The 16715-nt window shown below is 39.3% G+C and overlaps 1 protein-coding gene across 1 annotated transcript in view; it reads left to right on the top strand.

The window, feature by feature from the left end:
- MYOM2 (myomesin 2) overlaps window positions 1-16715 on the top strand; it is a 167696-nt gene that overhangs the window by 113926 nt on the left and 37055 nt on the right. The window contains exons 15-24 of the mRNA XM_043542341.1: window positions 876-1059; window positions 3261-3435; window positions 3869-3990; window positions 5293-5313; window positions 6816-7003; window positions 10239-10365; window positions 14306-14484; window positions 14715-14829; window positions 15767-15923; window positions 16038-16144. Coding sequence (XP_043398276.1) covers window positions 876-1059; window positions 3261-3435; window positions 3869-3990; window positions 5293-5313; window positions 6816-7003; window positions 10239-10365; window positions 14306-14484; window positions 14715-14829; window positions 15767-15923; window positions 16038-16144 — 1375 coding nt within the window. The remainder of the gene's footprint in view (window positions 1-875; window positions 1060-3260; window positions 3436-3868; window positions 3991-5292; window positions 5314-6815; window positions 7004-10238; window positions 10366-14305; window positions 14485-14714; window positions 14830-15766; window positions 15924-16037; window positions 16145-16715) is intronic.

Here is a 16715-nt window from a genome sequence, read left to right on the forward strand (position 1 = left end):
CAGTGTGTGTAAATCTTTCCAAGTTGTGGTGCCCTTTGGGAGGTGTTACAACCTGAGTGAATTTGCCACTGTTCTTAGTTCCCGGAGGACTGTGCTCTCTCTCCCCACACAATCCTGGGCCACAGTAATACATAAACTTAATATAGTGAGATCTAACTCAACTCAGTAAGAGCTGTCCAGGGTATTGCAGGAAATTGCCACCTGTCACAGAGCTCAGCTAATATTCTATTGAATTATTCAAAACTAGTTTGGTCATTTTGTGAAAGTCTAGAAGAACGCAGGGTGTGGTTGTGATCTGATTCTATAGAATGTGCAAAGGTGTGGTAGGGAGTAATAAATCCCACAGCCCTTTTGCAGGTTCTGTATTGGGGCTACTTGCATTGCAGCTGAGCTCTGTGTGCTCAAAGGATTGTAGGGGCTGCACCTGAGATGCGATGGACTTGCCCTTGTGGCCCCCTCTCCCCCAACCAACTGAGCTGCATGGCAATGCAGGGTTTATGTTGCATTCCATAAAATATATCACTATTCCCCCAGTGCAACAAGGGCCCTAAGAGAAATTAAGTTTCTCTTTTAGGCACAGTGCCACCCAATGCTCCCCCTGGGACTATGCACTCATGTTCTATCGCCTACTCTGGACATGCAAATAGCACAATCTAGTCCTTAACTAAAAAACTCAGATACCATAGTATTCTGCATACTATAAATGCCTAGCTAGATCAGCAGACACAGACAGGCTGTCAGTCAGAACTCAAGAAAGCATGAGCCGTTCCAAAACTATTCTCTGGTTTAATTTCTTACATCAGATTCATGAATGCATCCAATATGCCCACTTTTTTAACAATTCTGAAGTAATCATCATCTTTATTTTTTGGTAGTCTGCGGTTGGCAGTGGAAGCTGGCAAAGGGTCAATGCCCAGGTTGCAGTGAGATCTCCTCGCTATGCAGTGTTTGATCTTTCAGAAGGAAAATCATATGTTTTCCGAGTCTTGTCAGCAAACAAGCATGGCATTAGCGAGCCTTCTGAAATAACACCACCAATTCAAGCACAAGAGACCATTGGTAAGACAGCATAGTAAATGCCACTGATACTTAAAAAAATGCAAATAAAGTATGCTTTTAAAAATTAAAGTGTGCATTATAATCAAATTGAATTGTATAAACAGGTGTATTTTTCAAGGGCAACCAACTTGCCACATTTTTGTTGCATTTGGGATTCTGCATAGCTATTGCATCTCCTTTTGCTGTGTAATGGAAGTGTTAAAATGTTAAATTAATTTCAGTTGGTCGTTCTTCAACAGTGCTTATTAATGTGAATTTTTACAAAAGTAGGACTAGATATCCTGGCCAGACTCCAGTTTAGGTAATTATAGGCTACCTTAATTTCCCTGTAGCTTCAGTTAGATAAAATAGCCTTTCCTTCCCTTCCTAATAACCCTGTTGAGGATTGTTGCTGGTGCAGAATTCCAGTTTTTCACAGGTGGCTGCATTTCAGTGATAGTTGAAGATATGTCTGCACACACAGTGGCTACTTTTCAAAATTCACCTAAATTGTATACTTGGATCCCACATGTACACATGCAAATGGGAATTTAGGGGAGCAGTTACCTACTTTGTGTTCAAAAGTGTGGTTGTGTACTCAGTTTAACAGCGGTCACAAACAGAAAGCACCAGTTGCCACATTATGGAACTCAGATATCACAGTATTTCAATATACTTACTAAAGAATAAGAAACAACTATATTATTTAATATGGCACAATATATAAAATGCTAATGGATACTGACTTATATCAACCAGGGTTTTAAAAATTCAACTCACCACCTATAAGGTAATTTGAGATCATTTGGGATGAAATAAAAATATTTTGTGTTTGTACTTCTATAGTAGCTTTGATTTATACCTACTTAATAAACATAAAATACTTAAATTGTTTCCCTGACATTACGGGGGCCTCGGGCCCTGGTGCATCTCGGGTCCTTTCTATCTTCTGCCTGTGGCACAAAATAGTCTAGTGTTCTGTGAGCTGTAATACCATGGTCTAATTTTGATTATTGGGTCTATTGTGTGGGTGCTGGGTGGTGTTGGTGGCCTGTGATGTACAGGAGGTCAGTCTTGGTCCCTTCTGGCCTTAAACTCTGACTCTAAATCGCAGAACACTCCACTGAGGTAGGCAATAAAAATACTGGATTTATTTTACCCAGCTCTAAAAATCAGCCACACCTAGGAACTGCTGAACATGGCACAGTGACAGCTTGGGACAGGAAGTGAAAGATACCATTTCAATTGAAACCGCAAGAACATTTTAGGTAGGGAGAATTTAATTACCTGAGCTGGAATTTATGGTTAACCTTCCTACCATTCAAGCTGCAGGACCAGGTAAATGTGCAGTACCGTGTAAGGTATTATTATTATATTTAAATAGTAACAGACCACAAATTGTGTCCATCTTCTTTCTTTAGTTTTGTGCTGCTTGCTACAGTTCCGGCTACAGTCACTTGATCCTTTTACTGATATAGCTTTGTGAGCTATTATTCACTGCTGGGTGAAATTTACTCCTGTGCACAAGCTCCATGCACCACTTATGTCCCATATTTTGAGGCCATAAGTGGAAGTTACTTGGTGCATAGACCTTGTACAGACCTTCAGCACAGAGGTGAATTTCACCTCACTATAAAGATATTCAGGCCCCCATTCAGGATTTAAGTCTATCTATATTCAGGGAATCCATCCCCGTTTAACTAAGTTCAGTTAAGCACTTGCTTAACTTCACGCATGTGCTTAACTGCTGTAATGAATAGCAATGCTTTCCTAAATCAGGGCCTTATCAGTTGTTTTGAAAGTAGTTTTTCCTACTGTTTTTTACTTTTGTAGTTTTTGTACTTTTGTAAGTTTCATTTGCTTCTGATAGGTTCAATAATACTATAATGGGTGCATTTAAAACATTTCTTCTGCTAGTATTCATTGTAAGGGCAAGCGTTTGTTCTCAAACTGAGATACTCCTTCAAAGAGAAGAAACTTTAAGTGAGTCTACTTTATATAATGTAAGTAAAATCAATAAAGCACTGCAGTATGTAATAGGAATAGCCAGACATATGAATCACTTACAGTACAGCAACTATGCCAATGTATCACATAACAAAATGAATAGAAAAAGTCACAGCTAGTCAGATTTAAATCCTGGAATGTATACAATGCAACTACTTGTTTATATATCCATTACTATAAACCTAGTGAACATTTCTGATATCTCTTTTGCATAGGTGTCCCATCTGCTCCTGGTCGCATACTGGCAACAAGAAATACAAAAACATCAGTTATAGTACAGTGGGACAAGCCAAAACATGAAGAAGATCTGTTTGGCTATTATATTGATTCTTCTGTGGTTGGAACAAACCACTGGGAACCTTGCAATCATAAACCTATTAAATATAATAGGTACTGCTAATACCTCTGTGTATCCAGATAGTTTGAAATCTATTGCATATTAATATGCTGTACAGCTGGTTGGAAACTTTCTAACAAAACATTTCCTATGAAAATGTCTATTTTCAGGAAATTGAAGTTTTTATGGGAAATGTCCATCTTTGATGATAGGGGGTGAGGGGAGGGATTTTCACCAAGCAACCAAAACCTTGAAAGCTGAAAAAGAATTCAGATGGTGTAGCAAAAATTCTCCGTTTTCATTGACATGTTCCTGTGGAGGAAAAAGGCATTTTCTGACCATATCTAATAATATACCCCACCCTTTCATCAGAAATCTATGTCTATCCCACCCGTAGTAAGTGGCTCAGAACATTAAAGAATCTGTTAAGGATACATGATTTAAAATGAACAACAAATATTTGATGCTTTTTTTTTTTAAAATCAGGTTTGTGGTTCATGGTCTGACAACTGGAGAGAATTACATCTTCCGTGTGAAAGCTGCGAATGCTGTGGGGGTCAGTGAAAATTCTCAAGAATCTGAACCTATAACAGTACAGGCAGCCCTCAGTAAGTGTGGTTCTGGACAGCTCTGCTTTGCATTTATTTTGTGGGTTAAAATTTTGGTACCAACTAACTCCTATGGTCTCATTTAGAATAATAGTACCCTTTTCAGCCATGGAACATCTGTCAGCGTGTTAAAGTTTACTATCATGCATTTGGCTACTGTGCAGGGAAAAGACAGTGTAAAGGAAGAAAGTTTTTTTTATGAAAGACATTTTAGAAATACAGGGCCAGATTCACCCCTATTCCCGGGCTGCTTTGTGTTGTTAAACTAGCCTGTGACAGATTTCTAATGCTCATTTTAGGGCAAATCAGTTTACTAGTCAATCTGGTCCACCAAGAAGACTTTCAGGTACTACAAGGCTACACCCAACAGAAAATTGTTTGATTGCTGTAACAGGAAAGGCAAACGCCTCTCCTGTCTCTCACAAACAGCCTTGGATGCCTTCTAGTTGGTTATTATTTATTTATTACCCTTACCTAACCACCATCACAGTCATATGCAGCAAGTCTATTTACAGCTTTTCCTAATCCTCAGCCTTTTCTCCCGAAAGAGAAAGAACTCTTACCATTCTGAGATCCTTCTTCTGAGCTTTGCTATCCTTTTTCTTTGGACTTCCTTTTGGTGCTTTTAACTAGCCTCTCCACCAGGTGGGATAATTTAGCTCTTTAGCTAATAAACCCCCAGTCTGCTTAGGCAATTAAGTTCTCTCCTCTTCCATCAGGCCTTTCCTAGTAAAGCTAATGAATGCTTAAGTGATCAGAGTGCTGGATCAGCTACTGGCTGTCACAATTAGATCAGTAGGTTTGATGGAAACCCAGATTTCCTTTTAATACAAAATATAGTTGGGAAGATCCGCATCTTCCAGCATTCTGCAAGCAAAGCCTCAATCTAAGCAATCCATTTCTGCCCTTCGTTGCATGCTCCATTGGCTTGAATAGGCATCAAACAGGCTTATTGGAGGGCACAATGGCTCCTAGGGCCACAATGCACACACACAGGTAAAGTGTAATCTCTGTTTCTATTCTGCCTTTGATTCCCCAATTGCATTCACAGCCTTGAGACTTGAATGAAAAGTAACAAAAATGTCCTGCACTTGGAAGATCAGTTTGATTTAATAGTGTATTCTTTCAGTAAGAAAAATTTTCAATTAAATATTTGAATGTGTTCTCTTTCAAAGTTGCAGAGGAAGGACAATCGACATTGCTTTCAGAAATATTTTTTAAAAGATTTGCATATTAGAAGACTTTTCCTTAACCTTTGATATTTTATTATTGAAAAAAATCTATTCTATTTGATTGTTTTAGGAGGGAGTGTACCTCATATCGGTAGGTAGTAGGAAAGTATGCTTACATTTGTTTACCTTTAGATTCTAATACACCTGCACTTTTTAACGTTGCAGCATCTCTTCTCAGACACCATGGCAGTCACTTAGTCAGTTGGAAGGCATAAAAATAAAAGAAAAATAACAGATTTTTTGGAATTTGTCTTCACATTTTATTTGAAGTTGTTGGTTGCATGGGGCTGCATCATTTAACACTGCACAGTCTTATGGCCCAATCTTGCAAACCCATACACCTGTGAGTAGTGCTTATCCACATCAGCAGTCATAACTGGGAACTTAAAGGGAGCATTCACATAGCTGAAGTGACTGACATGTGTGGGTTTGCAGGATCGAGGCTTTCCATTGGTAAGAATTCACTGGTGCTCACTACTATTTAACTTGAAGTGGTAATAGCAGAAAAGCCGAGGTTGTTTAACAAAAGCCAGACCCACTCTGAGGTGCTGAGATACGTTTCACATGCTTTATTACAACTGGCTGTGAATGGTGCTCTGGAGTTTCATCCGTATTTGGAAAAGAACAATGCCTGTCTTTGCTGATTGCTGTCAGTACTTCATGCTGATCATAAATACAGCTCTAAAAGCAGAGACTATATTGGGCCTCGGATAGATTTTTTTCTAGTCTTTAAATGTGATGGGCCAAATTCTATGCAGGAAGACCCAGTAACTCAGCTGAAATGCTCTGGGGAGCTCCATGGGAGGGAACCTAGCTAGCACTGCTTATTGAACTACAGATCCAGGAAGGGGTACCTTTAGCGAAGGTTATGATCATAGATGGCAAATGCAAGATAGTGCTGGGGGAAGTGCATGTTAGGCCTGTTGAATAGGTGTAACAAGCAGCACAGGAAAACAATCTTACAAACCCTCTTCCAAGCTCTGGAGATATGCCTGCTCCTGGCTTTAGCAGGTATAGTGTCTTTGGGGAAAACTCACAAAGAACATTATTCTTCCTGGTTCAATGTAGCTTAGGCTTGTGGCATCTTAACAAAGCTCACAGCAGCGAACATAGCAACCTCAGTTTGAAGTACATGCTAGAAGATTTCAGAAGCCTGGGTCAGGAGGTATTTTCATTAACATCAACACTGCTGAAGACCCTTTAGTGTTGAGCGAGACATCCTTGCACCTATTTGAACATTTCAGCGTATTAGGAATGTGTTGATCCAGACAGCCTTCTGTTCCATTCCATTCCAGCCATTTTATAACTTGCATTGTCAGCATTATTGCCAAAGAATGCAAAATCTGATAATATTGGGCAGACATAGCAGCAAAAACTCTTTTGGCAAAGGGGCTCTCACTTGCTTGCTGTTGTTCACCAAGGTATTAGTCATCTCAAAGTGAATTTTTATTACTATTCTTACAGACCATTGCGTAGATGCAGTAACCTGTAGCCATATGTTATAGAAGAGAAGAGGGGGAAAATGACTGTATTTCTTCTAGCTGTTGTGTTTTGAACACTGTACTAATACTCAGTATGCTTATTTTCTTGTAGCCTGTCCATCACATCCTTATGGCATCACACTCCTTAACTGTGATGGTCACTCAATGACTCTCGGGTGGAAACTGCCAAAGTTCAGCGGAGGATCACCAGTCCTTGGATATTATATAGATAAGAGGGAAGCTCATCACCATAACTGGCATGAAGTCAATTCTTCCCCTTTTAAGGAGAGAATTTATACGGTTGGTATTATTTTACTCTTGGACAATTGGCAAAGTTTTACTTGTTTGAAGGGACACTACTAAAAATGGCTCAGTCCCCTCAACTGTGTGTTGTGGAGAGCTACAAAGTGTGACAAACTTGAGAATTGGGGTGGAGAGGCATGCAGAGGGGAAGATAGCAATGCAGTACAATCCACTGCCCCCCTAGACCTAGAGAAGTATGGCTGGTTGATGAGGGAGATTTGAGGAATAGATTGGAAGTATGTTTCCTATTCAGGGCAGAGTAACTTGTGATCTAAAAAGGTGTCATACACCAGGTCTTTAACATATGGTGGGAGGGCAGACGAATATGGCTGAGCAGGCTACTATGCTGCCTGTAGTGTGGGAGGTCTGGAGAGAGAACAGAGATGGGCCAGGATCAAAGGAAGCAGGCCTGCCCTTTCTGTGGATCTCTCCCCTCAGCTAAAAAGAAAATCATGCTCCAGCCCTACCACTTTGCCTCTGGTCCAGCTTCCAGTGGAGAGCAAACTCTGCTCTAGAGCACAGAGGGTCATTATGGATTGATTGATGGTACTTCCCATAATTTATGAGGTGCTTTCCAAACAGAGAATAGGGCATTGCTCTTGCCCCAAGGAATTTACAATCTGAAGACACAGAGAGAGATTGGGTGGAAGGGATACAACCATTTAGTAGTGAAGGTGGTGCTTCACCACGTTTGGGTAATATTAGGTTAAATTATTACATTTTTATTTATTTTTCAAATTTTCTTTCATTTGAAGCATCAAGGATTGGCTACAACTAGAGATAAGACACCTGGTGTCTTGGTCACGTGCTTAGGGGGTTAACCTGCTTGGCATATTTCAGGATGGTAGGGACCTTTCCTCAGGGTCAGATTGGCAGGGACCAGGGGATGGGAGGTTGCCTTCTTCCATCATGGGGCATAGATCACCTGCTAGGATTGTCTGGGCATGCCTCATCTAATCAATTCTCTGCCATGGCAGGGGAGTCAAGCATTGGTGGCAGCTCAGTCTCTCCTGTTCTCTGCTCGTGGCACACAACGGTGGAGGACTGAACTGCTTTAGTCTAACCCAAGATACTGGACTCCATATAAGGGTAACTGGATGGAATGTAATAGGGGAAGTCAGATTAGATGATTTAATGGTCCCTTCTGGCCTTGAACTCTATGAAACTATAAATTAGAAATTATTCGCAAATACTCCTCAGAATTATCAGTGTGAGTCACCTAATTTCCCCATAAGCCTCGCAGCAGGAGTGAGTCTTTAGGAGAGATTTTAATGCAAAGGAGGCAATATCCTTGCTGATGAGCTCATGCACAGGAGCCAGCATGAAAGACACCGAGATGTATGTGTGAGAGCTGACAACTGAAAGGAAAGGCGGGCATTACTGGCTGAGCGGCTGGAGCAGGGGGCATTGGGAAATGAAAGAAGGGCGGATAAGTATGAAAGGGCAGAGTTAGTCAGGGTGTTAAGTTTTTTCTTCTATTCCTTTGTAAACAAATAATGCAAATTAAGAAAAACAAATTAGTCTTTAATTCATTTGGTATCTAAGGTCACAGTCCTCCAAGTGGCTGTGCTTGGATGCAGGAGTGTATCTGCTTGCAGCCATTTGAAGGATCGAAGCCTGAAATACTGATTGAAATAAAGAAAACAAAGCTTTTAGGCACATAACATATTTTATGATGTCTGGTAAGCATACTAGGCCCTCTGATACACAGTATTAGAACATAAATAGATAGAGAGAAACCAGGAAATCTATGGAGATTCATCCTTTTCCTAGATTAAATAATTGTACCTTACTCCATAAATATGTTTTCCCCTTAACTGGTGGAGGGTTAAACCATTTTTACTGGCTGCACTAAGTTCTTATGTTGTTAGTTAGTTTATATTTTAAGAAATTCTGGCTAAATTCTTTTAGTGCTTGGCATTCTCCTAGCTCAGTTTGGTTTTGCTTTGATCTTGTATTTGACGCTAGTTCAGAAAAACTTTCAAGCATAAATCTCTCTATTCCCATCAAAAATTAAATACTACATTAAGATCCTTCTATTATCTCCTTTTTCTCAAAGACTACTGACCTAGTTTCTCTAACATTTGTGAACATCTAAGATCCTCCAGGCCCTCCACAGTGGTGCCTGTGATTAGCTGAGCCTTCCCTTTCACAATTTTAACAGAAAATAAAACGGGAAGGAAATCTGCAGGGTCTGTGGAGGGTCCAAATGCAGAACCACCACAGTGATTGTGCTGCTCAGGGGGCCAGGCCATAGGTAGGCCCTGGGACTTATGGTCTCCATAAGCTGCAAAGCTGAGCTCAGATAGTGACGTGCTCACCATAAAAAGCCAGGAGAGTGACAGAGATGTGACTAGTGGCTCTGGCTTGGATCTACTGGCCACCAGCTGTGCCCTGCTGATCCCATCCCCAGTGCTATCACCTCCCTTTCTAGTGTCTATAATATTTAAAGAAAAGAAATAAAAGCCCTACGCAACTAATACAACAACTGAGGAAAAGCACCCAAACAAGACAAATGCAGGATCTGAGTTATTTAAATATACTCCTCTCCCAAGGGGTTTATTTCCTTTCCCCTTAGATTTCTGTTATCCACCCTTTTTCCCCTTCCACCCCTCAGGGTGCGTCATTATTTCCTGTTATAAGCTAGGTTGTGCCCTTGTCTTATTCAGCCGAGAAGTACGGCCTCTCTAACACCCCCGGCTCAGTCAATAAGGCCTACCTGTATCTGGGCTCTGATTGAACACAGCTCCTGCTCTTCAGATATACCCCCTTGTGAGCAACTGGTTGGGGAGGGGATAGAAGGGTAGAGAGTGGGCATAGGTGATGGAGATGATCCTCTTTCTTGCATAGGTGATGGAGGTGATCCTCTAAGTAGCTGGTCACTCATGAGGTCAAAGTAAGCTCCACCTTTTCCAGAGCTGCAAAAATGTATTTCCCACTGCAGCAAGAGGAGGGAAGAGGAGGAACTGTGATTTGAAGGGGTGTGTGTGAGGGACATTACTAAGGCTGATTGTGTGATGGCGAAAGCTGTGCCTATATGAGCTCTCTTGTTTAGACTGTAAGATCCTTGGAGCAGGATCTTGTTTTACTTCCTTGTACAATCTATGGTGCTTAATAATGATTACATCAATCAGTGAATAAATGAAGGTTTTTATTATTAAATTTCCAAGGCCTTGAATAAAAAGTAATACATTTTCATGTATATTAATTTGTCCTTGGCTGTTTTGAAAAGGTAGAGGATTTGACAGAAAACTCCTTCTATGAATTCAAAGTCGCTGCTACAAACCTGGCTGGTATAGGACTTCCCTCAGATCCCAGCGAGCACTTTATGTGTAAAGCCTGGACCATGCCAGAACCTGGTAAGTCTATTAGTTCCTCATAATACTCAATTTAATGCAAATTCCTTGCAACACAGTCAGTTTGAAATCCCAGTGCGAATATAGAAGGAAGCTGTAATTTTCTTACAAGAGTTCCTGTCAAATTGCTTCAGTAGGATGTGTCTGATTTTCAAAAAGCTAAACTAGAAGTGTACTAAATTTGCTGTTACACTGTGAGTGGATGAGATGGCCCAGGTGATATGAAGTGTGTTGGGGGGAGGGGTAGCTCAGTGGTTTGAGCATTGACTTACTAAACCCAGGGTTGTGAGTTCAATCCTTGAGGGGGCCAGTTAGGGATCTGGGCCAAAAATTGGGGGATTGGTCCCGCTTTGAGCAGCGGGTTGGATAGATGACCTCTTGAGGTCCTGTCCAACCCAGATATTCTATGTTAAGGTTTGAATCAGACACTTATTAGTGGTGAACAAAAGTCATTGTCGCTGGATGGCTCTGTGTCCTGTGTGAAATGAATTGATGCCTTCAGTCAATTGCAAGTGAACTGATATATCCATATCACAATATACACCCTTACAGTTGCACCCAATACTGGCAGTCCCAACAATGTAAGTGATCTCTAATAAGGCAGTTTATAAATAGGCTGACACAGGAAACAAGCCACTCCTAGGAAGGCTATTGGCAGTGTCTAGCAAAGACTAAGGGAATGATCTAGATCCCACTGAAGTCAGTCAGGGTATGTCTATGCTACAAAGAAACCGCAGCACCAAGTCTTGAGCCCTAGTCAACTGACTCAGGCTCACAGGGCTCAGGCTGTGGGGCTGAAAATAGCAGTTTAGATGTTCCTATTTGGGCTACAGCCCAGGCTCTGAAACCCTGTGTGTGTGTGTCTCAGAGCTCAGGCTCCAGCCTGTGCCTGAACATCAACCAAGCAATTTTAGCCAAGCAGCCGGAGTCAATTAGCCTGGACTCTGAAAATCGGTGCTGTGGATTTTTTTTATTGTAGTGTAGATGTACCCCTAGACTCTTCCCATTGACTTCAGTGGGAGTTGTGTTGGGCCCTAAACAAACAGAGAGGTAAAAGCCCTATTTGTAGTCCCAACAGGACAGCGTTATGGCCCATTAGCATATTGCGAGGAAAACTGCAGTTCTGCTCTCCATCCTCCTCAAGCTTCAGGCTTCAGGACTGTTAATCACAAGCACTAAATTCACTTTTAAAAAATGTTAAATGAGAAAATGTTACTGGCCCAAGATTCGCAGATCACAAATGCTTAACCCGTGTAGGATTGTAAAAAGTAACTCTTCTTTGGTTATTATTGGGGAGCATTCACAGCGATAATTTTGACTCCAATTTTATTTAATTTTAGGTTCTTTAGTAAAGGGCACATTTTGATGCCCTCATTCACATTAAGTAGCACCTTTCTTCATGAATGGTCCCATTGACTTCAGTGGATCTAATCATGTCTGCTTCCTGAACTAAATGCCTTATTGCATTAATTTTCTCTGGGGAAATTTAAACTGCTTTTCTTACAACTAGATAAAAGTTCTCACTGACTCCAGTGTGGCTTGATGGGGTTTTAAGTCAGAGGATAATTTTATGATTCTTTTTATTTTATATATGGAAAATAACTTTGGACTGAAATGAGAAACATTTAGCGAAATTCTCCATTGAGTTATACAAGTCCTATCTGTTGGCTTCTATGATATTACAATGGTGTAAGTAAGAGCAATTGACCTGCTGTCCATTATCACATGTGAGATTTTCACATTCTTTTGTAAGTACTGAGGATCAAAATGACATCAAGGGGTAGTTACTCTTCTGAATGGGCCAAGTACTGCACTGATTTACTCCCTCTGAAATCTTCCGCAAAGTCAGTGGAATTACCCAGTGTGTGAACAAGCAAGGATTTTGCCCTTTGAGTTTATGTCTAAAAATAAAATAAAAGGTGTCTTCAGGAGACAAAGAGGAAATAGCTTTCATTTCCATGATGAACTGCTTGATCTTTTGCGCTCCGCAGTCTGATCGCATTGTTCTCATTATGCAGTTAACTGAACAGGTGGTATTAAATTTCTTCCTGCTAGAAAAAAAGCTGTTAAAATGTTCTCCAAACCTCTTTGAAAGTAGTGTTAGAAAATGGCTTAGCAACAACCAAAAGGAGGAAGTGTGATTTGAATTAGGATGGAGTGAAAGTCTGAGCCTTTTACGCTTATTACATAAAGAAATTCCATAAAAACATACATGTCTACCACACACCTGTAATTGCTGTGGACATTGGAAGAGCTCTTACACATTTTGGTACAGAACTGAGGTTCTTCTACAGGTAGGCCAAAACCCAATGCAAGGTTTCCAATTTCTAATCCAGTGTGTAGGGGAATAGCTGGTGTCCATTTTTTTTCCTGCAAAGCCCCAATCTTAGGTGTATCTGTGAGCCTCTATGAGTTTACAATGTCAGCTAATGAATTATTATTCTACATGAATTAGAACAATGAAAGATTGCACTGTTTACTAGTAGTATAGAGTCCTCTTCATCAAGTCTTGCACTACATTTTTCTTCCACCTTCTAGGACTTTAACAAATACATCTGCCTATAGGAAATTTAACTATTAGTGGCCATAAAGACATTTAGCTTGGGATTTTCAAAGGACCCTAAGACAGTTAGGAGTCGAACTTCAGCTCCTTTAGGCTCCTTTGACAATCTCAGCCTTACATTTACATGAGAAATCTCTTACCTGTACTCATTGGTCTGAAAGAGTGCATAGGTTTATAAAGAAAACACACTGGTAAATTTACAAATGGAATTGTATGACAAGGTTGCCTGAGACAGCAGGGGACTAGACTTGATGAACAAAGAGGTCCCTTCCAATCCTATGTTCCGTATTTTATATCCAATGGAGAATCACCCCTTTATTGCTCACTAATGATATCCTTATGCATGTCTGCAGAATTATATCCATTATAGCATTTCATGTTGGTTATTTATCATTACTGAAAGTCAGATGGAATGGAGGGAAACACTAATTTATTCAAAAGAACCTGTCTTTGTTCTGTGTTTTTGAATGATAATTGTATACTATTGTAGCTTTGTTCTGTGTGATAGAAAGAAATCTGATGTGATTACTGTTTTTACTCTGTTAATAAAACTGTTTGAACATTTTCATATATAAAGAAATATTGTAAATTGTGTGGTACCAGAACAATTTCAGTGAAAGAAAAAGAAGATGTGGTGGTGAGAATATAAGCCTTCAAGATACAAAGACACAAGAACACACATATACTACTTACAGTGTCAGGGGAATTTGAGTGACTATTGTTTTAATAGTTCTTTGTCTAAATGTCCTCTTGAATTCCCTTCCTCTAGGGTGATCTACACCCGTCCTCAGACTGAAAAGTGATCTTCTGTCAATGCATATAGAGCCTGATCCAAATCCGATCAAATACATGCAAAATCTCCCACTGACTTCAGTGGGCTTTGGATCAGGCCAGTGGCTCCTGTTTCATACTCACCAATAAAATAGAAACAATAAAACTGAAAATGGAAGTATTGATGCTTAGTCACCGATTTGATTCCAAACTCAGTGGAGCAGCCTTGAATTTGAAATAGTGAATTAAAATAACAATAAAAAGAAGCACCTATCCCTCCTCAGAATATTTTAGAGTGCCTGGATTTTCCAGATGAATAATTTAACCTCAAAATTAAACAACTGGGATCCAGCTAACAATGTACGCTTTGGAATACTAATGTTATTCTTGCATAAGGGAGGTGGTGCAGTAAACAGTTTTTGTGAGTTGACATAGACATAGGCATTTTAACCTGAGAAAGTATAGCAATATATACAACTTCTTTTTCTAAAGAGGGGGAATTGAAACCAAACAAAAAAAATAAATTGTACATTCCTCCCCCATCCAAAAGGGCCAGGTTATAAAACGTTATTAAGTTTGACTAATTTTTCAATATTCAAAATATTTTAGGGCCTGCCTATGATCTGACATTCTGTGAAGTTAGGAATACATCACTGGTACTTCTATGGAAAGCACCTGTGTACATTGGTGACAGTCCTCTTACTGGGTATTTTGTGGACTATAAGGAAGTAGATTCAGAAGAGTGGACCACTGCTAATGAAAAACAAATATCACACTGTTACTTAGAGGTAACACTTCATTTACTACAAGGTTGTTGTAGTTATTGTTGTTTCAATGAAAAAGTGACCAAGCAAGAAAACCTGGAGGTGAAAACCTGGCCCCACTGAAATGAATAGAAGTTTTACCATTGATTTCAATGGGGCCAGGATATCACCCTTGGACTTCTGCTAACAAATTCTTATTACTCAGTTATACAAATTTATGTAATTAACACAAACTTCACTCTGTCCTTTTCAAGGTCAATGATTTACATGAGGGCAAAACCTATGTTTTCAAAGTCCGTGCAGTGAATAAAGCCGGTATAGGCAAATCATCTGATATTTCTGAGCCAGTGCTTGTCGAGGCAAAACCAGGTATGAACTAAATTATGTTATCTCCCAAACATAAAATGTAGATATAATTTAGACAATGGTATAAACACTACTGTAGCAGAAATAAGCATTCCAGGAACTCAGGATAGTTTAATGTTGGTACTGAAAAACTTGTCAGTTTTAACTGAGATAACCATATCAGCAGATATGGTTATCAAAGTATTGGCAGTGTGTCCTTGTAATTTCTTTTACTTACTGAGGGAAAATACCTGGATTAATACAAATGCTGAGATTAGCTAACTGTAAATCTTATTTAGTTATTTAAAGCAACTGGAAAGTTTTTAAGCATTGCCTTATCCGTAAAATCTAATTAGGAACAAGACATTTACAACAACCACTGTTAGTGCTAACTACTGTGGTAGGTGTTGAAAGGACATGTATTATACACAAGGGTATTAAAAAAAAATTTTGTTACCATGTTGCTAAATAATTAATAAGGCCTCATTTTGCCACCCTTATTCACACTGAGTAGTACTCCACAACCAGTCTCGCTGATTTCAGTGAGTCTGCTGATAAGTAAAGTATTGCCTAATTTGAGTGTGAGAGGCATAACCTGGCACGCTGATTGTTAACACTGCAAGAATTTTTAAATCATTTAGTTTGTGTTATAATTTATGTTACTAGTTTACTTTCCAAGTTTACAGTTAGTTTTTTTTTCACAGCTTAGTATCACTAAGCATTTTTTAGACTTCTGTTTCGTTGTACATTATAAGAAACCCCATTCTAGGATGTTAAGCAAATCACTTCAACACATGCTTAAAGTTAGGAATGTGCTGAAGCCTGTTTTAATGTGCTTAAGACACATTGCTGAAGAAGAATGGATTTAAGTACCTGCTTAAGTGCTTTGCTGAACTGGGGCCTTGAAGAATAAATGCTGTTTATTGACTGCTGTGTTTATGAACTGATTCTTAATTTTCAGGAACTAAGGAAATTACTGCAGATGTGGATGAAGAAGGTAACATTTACCTAGCTTTTGATTGCCCAGAAATTACAGAGGCATCAGATTTTACTTGGTCTAAATCCTATGAAGAGATTACTGATCTTGACAAATTTAATGTTGAAACAACTGGAGAGCAGTAAGTTCTGCAACTCTGTATAAAGGCACTAGAAGTTTGTTCTTGTAAAACTTTGCCCACTTGTGACAAAGCCACTAACTGTGTATATATATATATTTTTAATGATTTCTTTAGTTCTAAGTTGTACTTCAAAAATCCTGATAAAATGGACTTGGGAACCTATTCTGTAGCTGTTAGTGACACAGATGGCATCTCATCCAGCTTTAAAATGGATGAGAAAGGTAAGAGCACTATTATTTAAGCACTGCCTCTCTTTATTTGTGGGGCTATATTAAGAAAACAAGATGTACAAGCAAACTAGGTAATTTCATAAGAAGTTACTTACTGTTCCTGACACTAAAGCACCCATTCTATTTTGTGCGGAAGAACAAAATAAATATGAATGAACAGGCATTCTGGGAGTGGCTGTCTATTTTCCTGGTTAGCATACAAGTGAAATTTCAGCATTGTGTACTTAAGGAAATAGTTAATTAAAAAAAAAGATAAAGGATGTACACAATTAGTATTAATTTTCAAATTTACTGTAATGCTAGGATGCAATAAAATCTGCAAGAAAACAAAACAAAAAAACACTACCAACAAAAAATCTGGTAGTTTCAATTGCACGAGCAATTCAGTTAAGCTTCTGAAAACCACTTAGCTGTGTGCACTATTTTGTGAACTTATGTCCCTAATTCTACAGTTAACATGCTCTGAAAAGCTGGCCCATAGTATGTTTCTTTAATAATCAACCATGTAACAGCTAATTAACCTAAATTCAAAATCCTATACACTATCCAAAGTGACTTAAAT

This window comes from Chelonia mydas, chromosome 3 (assembly GCF_015237465.2).
Source record: "Chelonia mydas isolate rCheMyd1 chromosome 3, rCheMyd1.pri.v2, whole genome shotgun sequence".
NCBI lineage: Eukaryota > Metazoa > Chordata > Testudines > Cheloniidae > Chelonia > Chelonia mydas.